This window comes from Nanorana parkeri, unplaced genomic scaffold (genome assembly GCF_000935625.1).
Source record: "Nanorana parkeri isolate BGI_ZX_2015 unplaced genomic scaffold, ASM93562v1 scaffold511, whole genome shotgun sequence".
Classification (NCBI taxonomy): Eukaryota; Metazoa; Chordata; class Amphibia; order Anura; family Dicroglossidae; genus Nanorana; species Nanorana parkeri.
In genome coordinates, this window is record NW_017306779.1 from 895298 (window position 1) to 906231 (window position 10934).

The 10934-nt window shown below is 39.4% G+C and overlaps 1 protein-coding gene across 1 annotated transcript in view; it reads left to right on the forward strand.

Moving 5' to 3' along the window:
- The window catches only part of NWD2 (NACHT and WD repeat domain containing 2), a 199033-nt gene that overhangs the window by 113501 nt on the left and 74598 nt on the right, over nucleotides 1-10934 (forward strand). The window contains exon 3 of the mRNA XM_018561266.1: nucleotides 2489-2605. Coding sequence (XP_018416768.1) covers nucleotides 2489-2605 — 117 coding nt within the window. The remainder of the gene's footprint in view (nucleotides 1-2488; nucleotides 2606-10934) is intronic.

Consider the following 10934-nt stretch of genomic DNA (forward strand, 5'->3'; position numbering starts at 1 on the left):
GAATTTTACGATTTGAACAATTGTGGCGTAATATTTTCCTAAACTCATTTCAACAGCGTTGAGAACTGTTTTCAACACCTAAACTGTACAGTATAGAAAAGTATAGTTACCTTATCAGTAACTATAATTGTGTCATGCAATAGATTACCAGGAGAAGTTTACACCTATATTCAATTTTAAGATTCCAGTAATAGTGAATGTGGTATTGTACTGGATGGGGACAGGCCCTGGGAGATTTCATCCACATTATTTGGAGATGTCTAAGTTGGTAAGATATTGGAAAGATGTTGTTCAATATACAAATGCCATTCTTACAGCAAATTGTTTATGCAACCCATATCTGAGTATTATTATTATGATTATTATACAGGATTTATATAGCGCCAACAGTTTGTGCAGCACTTTACAATACAAGGAAGACATTACAATTACAATACAATTCAAGACAAGATGGTAAGGAGGGACCTGCCCGGGAGTTCTTACAATCTAAAAGGGAGGGGCAAGTGATACATGAGGAGGTAGCTGTGTGGGGATGATCTGTTTGAGAACATTGATATTTCAGTGGCTAGTTTGAGGCGGGATAGGCTTCCCTGAAGAGATTAGCCTTTAGGGATCGCCTGAAGGCAATCAGATTGGGAGATAGATGGAGAGGTTGGGGTAAAGAGTTTCTTTACCCCAACAACCCCAAGACTCTAAAAAAGTCCTGGAAGCGAGCATGGGAGGAGTATTTTGGGGCATCTAGGGTTTGCAGAAAAGCAAGTTAATCTCAGATTGGTTCTTAGTAGAACATTGTTGTTTACTGAAAAACTATTTGCACAAAAATGTATTTCGCAACATCCACCAACAGTGAGTGAATGGATATCACCAGTTTACCTGAATTTGAAATGAGAGCAGTTGGCTTTCCAGCAGAGGGAAGCTTTAAACACATTTTTACAGATTTGGGCAGAATGTCTTAAAAGTGTGTTTCTACTTTTGCAGTCAAATTTGAGAAAATCTCTTTATATGTTTGGTTATGTGTTCCCATTCACAAATGGGAACACATGGGAAATGGGAACAAAAGTTGAAACTTTTGTTTTATTTAGCTCAACAGAAAAAAATGCAACAAGTAATCCGAAGAGTATTCTGGTAATTAAATTATCCATTTGTTTCCAGAAATAATAAACACATTGAAGGGATGTATCAAACGTTCTAAAATGTACAGGAATTCGAGCAATCAGAGCCTGTTGACAGCTTCTAGGAAACCAGAATACTCAGTAGAAGCATCTGTGTCACTTATCTTTTATGCTGTGATTTCACTGCAGGCTCGATTGGCAGTAGAATGATTTAAAAAGTTTATAGATGTATAGAAGAAATAACTTTTCTCTACATGAGCTTATGTTACTCCTTATAAGCCCTTGGGACATTCATTTCATTAAAAATAATCGTCAGTTACCTCACTTACTGGAGCCTCTCCAGCCACACTTGTTTCCCAGTCACAGCTGTCAAAAAAGCCCTGAACTGCCCACAGAAGTGTCTTAAATAGGGTGTAAAACATATTATAACAACAAACAGTGAACAATTGTAAATCTATTGCCATTGCATTTCTCATAAATCTACAACTATGGCTGATCACGGATTACACGGCCAGTCAGAAGAGACCTGGACATGCAGCTAAACAGACAATCCAATTCTCTAGAAAACTCAGATAGAAGATCATGCTTTATTTACAATCTGATGCATACTTGCAATTTTCACATTTGCTGAAAGGGATGGTCTGTTTTGAACTGACTACACTACTATAGTCTTATTGTACTATACCCTTTAGATTTGCTAACAACTATGTAGTGCGGGAGCCTACCTAAACAATCCACTATGCATTTCTTTGTAAATATATATATATATTGCAGTCAACTAAATCTCATGTACGCAGGTCCTAAGAGTTTTCCAGAGTTGCTCATCCTTTGCAGTCCAATCTTACTAAAACAATAACCTCATCAAACCTTACACATACTGTAAGACATTCTGGACCTGTGATATCACCAAAAAATATACATGACTGGTCCATAGAATTTGGCAGGTATGTTTATTGAGTTTACTTTTCATTGATGGTCTGGCTGATATCAGGATGTTCAAATTAGATCATCTTTAATATATAAATATTTATTGGCCATGCCCCTATAGCATGCTCTTTAAATCTACATGTAATGTAATTGTAGATTGCATATAAACTCTAAAAAAAATAAATGCATGCTTCAAAGAATCTTACATTTAGTCACTTTTTTTTGTGTGGGAGCATCATAGTCGTGTATTCAGCTACAGTATATAAATTATAGGATATAGCACAGCATCAAACCATGTTTAGACAAAAATACATGCGATGCAATAGAAACAGCACGAGTTCACAAACATCTGCAGTGAGGCTTTAATACATTGCTGGTGATCCTTTTTCTTTAATACTAGATACAGTCAGTGATTGCAATGCTCAAATAGTATGTCCATTTATTTCCAGGCCATAGACTTATACTGGGGGGTTCCGGAAGAAGAGTGGGACAGCCCTGAACTGCAGAGAACTCGAATGAGATTGTTGGAGGAATGTTTGAAATCATCTGCTGGACCATGCTTTGTTGTAAGTATACAGTAAATAAATCAGTTTACAGGGTTTTTTTTAATGTTTTGTTATATCTCTTGGAATTTTGAAATATTCCGGCACCCTGACAACTGGCTTTGCTATAGACATAATTGATTGGCAAGTATTATGCTAATGGACTCATTATCTCTTGTAGAACAAGAGTTATTTTTACTAAATTTTCCAATCACTGTTCTCCCTAAGTTGACCATTGTGTGTTTGTCTGAGATTTATAGTTGGCCCCAAAGCTCGTTTGTAAAAAAAAATATGCCATTTTTTAAAAACATTTTACCTTGCAAAAGAGAAATACTTATGCTGTTGTATATGAGAAATAATATGCCTGCCAGAAAAATGCTCACACTTCAGCAAAATTAGAACAGGTAATGATTTTTGAAGGAAGCACAAGGTTAACATGTTTCGCAATCATTGTTTGAAAACCTTGTTTTCTTTGTAGTCCAATATGTAACTACGTAGCCACATCAATTTAGTCTTTGTTTTCTTCTTAGCACTTAAAGCTTATGTCCATCTTTGACATAGACTGACACATTTTACAGCCACCGGCCCCTTGTAAAAATAAAAAGAGCAGCTCTAGGTGGTTTTCATACTCTGTTTCCAGCAATTTCCCCACGTCATTCAACCCACTTCCTATAAGCCAAGACCATCAAGGCTTTGTCCACCACAATGGACTCACAGGAGAATGCTGCAGAGAGCGGCACCATGTAATTACTCACTTCAGTATTTAGCACCTCCTCAAAACCAGAGGAAGAAAAGGGGAAGAGGACCTGTGACTTCATTGGCAAGAAGATTGCTGGAATAAAGGTACGTATTGAACTATTTTTGTTTTTATAGGTTCTTTGGGTGTTCCACCTGTGGTGTTGGGCCAGCATTGGGGGTAGACTTCAGCCCAGAGTTGGACTTTCAAGAGGACCTTAACTATGGAAGCTGTGCCCAAGATAAGCAAGCAAATGGCAAAGAAGGTTGTAGGTTTCATGCAGCTGATCCTTTTCCCGTTACTAGCTTACCATACCCTGTTCTGCACTGTGTTTCTCTGTGCAGACAGCTATCTTAGTAGAGGATGAACAAGCCTCATAAAGCAATCAGAACACTTTCTTAACCTTCCCTGACTGAGCTAAATACTCCATTATCTGTGCCTCACATGCTTCCCTTTCAGGTATTGCAGCTCACAGTGGGATGATTTCAGCAACAGAGGCAGTGCTGTCAATCTAGAAAGCAGTGGGCAGGACTAGGTGTGGCAAGGTGATGATTGACAAGTTACAGGCTTGTGAATCAGCAGTGACAATGCTAATAGCCATGCATCTGCAACATTTTGCATCCCACTGTAGAGCAAGCAGGCACAGCCTACAAGAGAGTGGCAACTCTAGTCTCAATTCAGGAGCAGTGCAGCATCATTGTCTCACCATCACCGGAAGCTGGATTAAAGATCAACTGCAGGATATTTAAAAATTAACCTTTCTAGGGGGGCTACCCTTTCACTGCCAGGGTTACCTGCCCGTTTTTCTCTAGGAGTGAAAATAAAGAAGAAATACTCCCCCGATGCTTCGCCCTGTGGCAGTGACAGCTTACCTCTCTTCCCCTCTGCTCCGGCTGTGGTATATTGCTCAATGTCTTCACATGTAATAGACCCATGTGATGTGATGACATCATGGGTCCATAGGCCAGCCAAGGGGAGACGGGTCTAGCAGTAATGCAGGGCTGAGGTTCAGGTGAGTATTTCTGATTTATTTTTTGCCCATGGACCAAAATAGGCAGTTAATTCTTGCAGTGCCCACTGCTAAGGTTGAGTTTTTTTTTAAATCCTGGAGTTGTTCTTTAAAGGAGAACTATGGGGTTAGGGTTTTTCCCCATAGTTCTCCTAAGGGTAACGGGAGGACACAAACTAGCATTCTCCAGTCACCCTAAGCTCCGTATATCGCAAGCTACAGTTTGCGTTATACTGAGACGCCGCAACTGAAACAGATCCCGACAATTATGTCTGGATCCGCCCAGCTGCGTGAGTGACAGCTGGCTCTGCCTATCTAGAGGCAGAGCTAGCTGTACTCGCCCCCTCCCCCGTCCGTTCCGTCAGTCAGCGCTGGAGGATCGGAGCGGGGAGGGGGGGAATCCAGTCCCTCCACTGTCACGGCTCTCTGCCGTAACAGGATCGGGAAGTGAGCGAACGGCGGTATGTGTTCGCTCACTTCCCTATATACTGAGTCGACCTGTGACAGTTTCATTGTCACAGGTCGGCTAGAACTATGAAGATGAGTGAAAATCACTCACCTCATAGTTCTCCTTTAATTGGTCCTCACTGGCAGGCTCAACAAGTATTTGTGGGAGTTTCCGGTGGGACTAAGAAAAAATGGCAAGTGCAGATGCACTTATAATTAACTTTGAGGATTTGGATCCCCGGATAATGGCGATGGAAAGACTCTTGTCTATTTGATTTACAAAACCAGATCGAACTTCCCTACAATCTCCCTGAAGTGACCGTGGATAAATCCAATGTCAGCGGCAGTGCTGAACTACAGGACTTCCTAGATCTACAAAGGAGGGGTACAAGACAACTAACTGTGAGTATGGTCGACTATAAAACAGCATAAAATAGTCCTGTACAAGTCTCCCCCTTGAATACACACAACATCAGGAGAGAATTATGGTCATGGAAAAGTTAAAATAACCCAGTAAATAAAGTGAATGATACATCCCAAAAAATAGACCAACGAGAGGTGGCTGTGTGCGGAGGTCAATGAATACACACTTGACTCCACTGGATCACTTTATCCCTAAATCATATCAACTACAGAGACTTTCTCTTTCAAACAAACCACAAACAGACATCACCATTACAAATCTTGGATGTATCACTTGCAGAAAGAATCGGTTATAATCGTATCTTGAAATAGATCTACAACTTTAATTACCCTGATTCAGTACCATCGTCTAATGGGGACATAATCACTGAAATAAATCAGGTGTTAAACTGGGAATATCTCCCCGTTTAAACCGTTAAAGATTTTGCTGTGCCGTAGACTGTGTGGGTCCCATAGGATGAATGAATGAGTGTTTGAGTGCTACGAACAGCGCTGTTCTTTTATGAAATCTTTGAGAAGCGGTGTTGATGGTGCAGTAATTGATGTTTTGTATCACAATAAAGTTTATACTTTTATAAGAAATTATCGGTCTCGGTCTATCAGTAACCAGTTCTACAGTGATCCCCACTTGGAACACAGTTTCCTCCCCTTTTTGTTTCAATTACTTTTTGGTTACATGACCTTGATGACCAGATCCAACTATGAATAAAGGGATTAACTGAGTATATCGGAGCTCCAGGGAACACACATCTCTTTGCACTTATAATTAAGGCCTGCAACACATGTGTGTTTTAAATGGAGGCCATAGTTCTACTTTAGGATGTATTTTAAATAGTACCAAAATCTGTCTTGATATATGCCTCCTTTCTTGCGCTACAAGAATTAGACTGGGAGAGGAATGGTCTGTGCTTTAAGGCAATCAGGCTTTACTGCATTGCACATTGCTATCAATCTAGGTCCAGAAAAATGGTGATGGGGGCACAGAGCATGTGGATAATCTCATTAAGAAGCTACTGCTCAATCCATATCCAGATACAGGCTGGGGCAGGTTCCTTTACCATGCTTTATTGCTTTAAATATAGAGTAGAAAAGTATGCTCTGGGATCTGGCCATGCAGCCTTGCAGCGGTGAGTGACTGAACTAAATAAAAATCCCTTCGGAAGGTTAACCAGTACATGTACTGTATGTATTTGAACTGCATATTTAGCGACTAGTCTAAAATTCTGCTTAATGTGTCTTTCTTAGCATTTTGCAAGATGCAAGTTGCGAGGTAGCTGTGCCGTTCCGGCAGATGATTCCTTGTGGAACATGACAGGTTTGTGCAGAAAAATCCCATTGTGGGTGTAAGCAGCTGTGCTATAGCTGTCCCCTAAATACTGCATTCTATAATAAGACAGCTTCAGAATTCTTCTGAGAATGTTGTTAAACCTTCACCTCTCTGTATTTTTCATGTAAAACAAAACCTGCTGGAAGCAATATCCACTCAATAATCCAACAATCTAAATACCAGGCACAAATTGTACAGGCAAACACCAAGGGCATGTTCTTAGTGGTGTTGCCTGAAAATGCAACACCGCTAATAACATAAATATGGTATTACCATATTTTAATAAATGAACATTAATAAACTTTGACAAAGTGTGTTTTTATAGGGGCTTGAGGCCTTTTGTATGACATTTACTATAAGATTGCTTGTACAGGTGTTTTTGAACCTTCCAATATAATAGGAGGTGCAATAGCTTTATAAATGCACCATAATCGAAGGAAGTTTTGGATATCTTAGTCCTCATTTACACCTCTGCGATGCGACATCGCAGATGTGCTACAGGGTGCGTTGTGGTGCGCTGCAGTAGCCAATTTATTTAAATAGGCTTCCTGATGCAGCTAAATCTCACTGGAAGGAGTGCATGAACCATTTTTTTTTTGTTAAATCACAACACACCATGACGTATGGCAATAGGTTACCACGAGATATGGTGAGATACAGCGCATGTGCCATGACTAGGGATTGCATTGGGGTGCCATTATTTCACAATTAACATTGCAACATGTGGCATCTCACATGCTCCTGCATCATATAAATGTGAATGGCGTCTTAATTTTAGCTGGGGAAAAAAAACTGAAAAAAAAAAAGAAAATTGCTAAAAATTTTGGTTTTAGAATAAAACTAGTGAAACAGCTATAGAGCACTGACATCTAGGATGGGCACTTACCTCTTATTTAGTTAGTGTTTTTAATTACAATGAAGCCCAAAATGACAGCAGGTCCCCAGGAATTACTAATACTGCAAGATTCACAGTCTCTCCTGTCATTAAAGTAAACCTGGCAAAAGCCTGGGAAATTTAAGCTGAGCATATGATAAAAAAAAATGTTTATGTTAAGGTCACCTTCACTGAAAGTCTCACGTCAAAACGATTAGTCGATCCAGAGATACAAGCACTGAGGTTTACGTAAAGCTTACTGTCATGAATGTATTTCTGTATCAATACACACACAATGTATTGGCTAATGCTTGCAATGAGCATTTCTACTGTCAGTAAAGCTTCTCTAAGCAACATTGTAGATCACTGTGGAACAAAGATTATTGTAGAATTGCTCAGTATAGGGAATGCTACTTAGAATTGCATTTCTGAAATTCTAAGGCCATATTACTACAAAATATATGTCCCTTTAAATCAAAGTAGACATCACCGTAACCTTGACATACTTCATTGTGTTTTATGCCATGTACTAGTGTCTACCATATTTCCGTGTAGGATTTTCAAAGGGAACATATTAACGATGCTTGGCACTGCTATTTAGCATTGAGGAAGGAATGTCTTGCGCACCTTTGATGGAGTAGCTAAGATCATGCAACGGTGGGAGGATTCTTTGCACCGGGCTTCCAGGGAAACCTATTCTCAGATAAGATTCCTAAGTCTACCATATCAACATTTACCAGCATATTTGTAGTATGAAGGTAAGGAATGTAGTATGAAAGGAATAGTAAGGTAGGTCCTCACATTACATAATTGATTGTACATTTAAATGATGTGTCAGATTAAAATTTGCATCCGTGTGGCAAGCTTAATGTGTATATAAAGCCAGAACCTTTTTGTTTTTTAGAGAGTAGAGTAGGATGAGTTTAAACCCATCAGGTAATTTGTGTACTGATGGGGAGATTTTCCTTCATTTCCTGTCTTGGAGATGCAACACAAAATAGGAAATACTCTCAAATTCAGGAGAATTCCCCACTTGGACAGTTGTCACCAGAACATTTGTCCCCATTGGAAGACTTCCCATAACCTCTCAGTCTCATGACAACTGTAAAATGTAGGATTTCCTTTATTTTCTGTCTCAGTAACCAGGACAAATAGAGGTGTGAATTTTGCCAAAGAGGGCACAGACCATGATAAAAATGTGTCAGAGGGTCTAACCTTTCTCTACTTTATCCAAAACTAAATAATAAAGTATTGCCTTTAGATACACTTAAAGGAGAACTATGAGGTGAGTGATTTACCTTACTCCCGTGGCCCTAAAGAGTACTATGGGATAAAAAGGTTACCCCATAGTTCTCTTTTAAAGGAAGCCTATACCTGTACAAGATCACTGACTCAGAAAAGAAGTGAGATAATTAACACAGCAGTCAGGAAAATAGCACTTTTGGTGGGAGGTGGGCAGCCTACACTTCTCAGCAGGCAGTTGATCTCACACACACTATTCTGAGCGGTTACAGGTTTTCTGTGGATGTGCCCTTGAAAATGACAGGTTTTCAGTAACGTGTTGACTCCATTTTATTTTTTCGCAAGCTGTTCATGTTAAAACCGATTTTAATCAGGCACAAGGCTCTATTGTAAGAAATTTCAGTGGCATATTATGCAGGCCTGCTCTGTGCAGCATTTGGCTTTTACAGTCATCACAAGAGAACAACACATAAGCTGTATGTCTGATTAACTTAACACCAGATAGACTGAGATATACGATTCCCCATGTTCTATTAGAAGTGTCAGCTATTCTCACAAATAGGATTTCCAGGCAGAACATTCCGACTTATGAACATTCTGTGAGATGCAAATATTACTTTGGCAAATAAAGGAGCTACAGTTAACTAGAGGGAACACTTTTTCATCTTATTTGGGGAGCGCTGAATGAAAGGAAAAGAAGGTCATCTGCCCTGTTTTGTACTCTTTTGTTTACTGATAATGGATTGCAGCAAAATATAGACTTTGCTTCATAAAGGCTAATTTACTGAAGGATTGGAGAATGTTAACCTAATGCAATGTGTAAAGATTCCCTTCAAGTATCCAAATATGTGAAAAGCAAATCTCTGTTTACTTAATTTATCTGCTCATGAAGTTAAAAATCAAACAATTTACTGTGTGAGAACATTCTTAAATCTTTTAGTAAATCAGCCTCAGTATGTTCACATTGATATAACCACAGCATCCGTACAGCTGGGTAGAGCTGCTCATAGGCGCTAGAAGGCTAAGCACAGCAATACATATCCCAGTGGTCTGAAAACAGGTTGAAAAAAGTGATTCAACCAGAAATAGGAAAGGGCCCCTAAAGCCACCCTCTGGGAAAAGTATAATTTACATACCACACTAGGCGTGTAAATTATCATTATAAAGCTGGGTGTGCAGAGGGGTGCTGCAAATTATAAAAACCTTAACTTCAACCATCAATATATTAATAAAACAGGCTACATTCCTTTGAATGTGCCACCACTTCTATGTTTGCTGTGAATTAGGCCTGTACTATTCTCCAGGGCTTCTTTAGCTGACCATAACACAAACTGGTTGCATACACAGATTCAGGGAAAGTTTTTTATAGAAAGACAATAATCATGCAGGCTTGTCCAATAGGGTGACGCAGAGAGCAACAAGCTCCAGTACTTCTAAAGCAGGCCATACACTATACAAATTATGGCCGGTTCTTGATGGCCTGACCTAATTTCGCACAGTGAGTGTCATAAGCATTGATGGAGAAATCTGTAATATTTTATTTGCTCAACCTGCAGAGCTGTATGCTGATGTGATTTTTAGTGAAAGGGGGCAAAGGTCCACTTTAAGTCTCTTGGTAGGTCTGCAAAAGTTACTTTTTGACTCTTTTTAATAAAAGGTTCCCAACCTTCTAACCTTCTAACCCAGAGCTGTAGATCTTTTTGCGCCCAAGGCAAGAGCAAAAAAATGTGCCCCCTCCCAACAGGCGTGTGATGTAATTCAACACCACACACGTGCGGCGTCATGTGATGTCATGCGCCCCGCCTCCAGGATGTGTTTTTTTATTTATTTTGTATCAGTTTTTATTTCTTTTTTATAATTAATGTTTTCATTTTTATTTATTTTTAATTTTTTTGTATTTTAATAATTTGTTACTGTTGGGGAGGCTTCGGGGGAAATATTAGGGATCTAAACAGACCCCTGACATTTCCCTTATAAAATAGAAAAAGAAATTGAGGACAGGGAGTCATCAATCTCTTTTTCTGCAGCCTCTGTTATAAATGAATGGAAAGTACAGAGACTTCCTATTGATTCAGTAAATATATACAATCAACCAGTTTCTGAATGGGGAGAAGCCTCTGTATTGAGTCTTCTACCCATTCAGAAACTCATGAATGAATAGGAAGTGATGTAAATAACTTCCTGTTCTTTCATAACTGGGGATACATAGTACAATGTGTCCCCAGTTATTTACAAACACTGGAGTGATTAGCTGATCGTTCCGGTGTTTGTTCTGCCGCTTGGCCACACACAGAG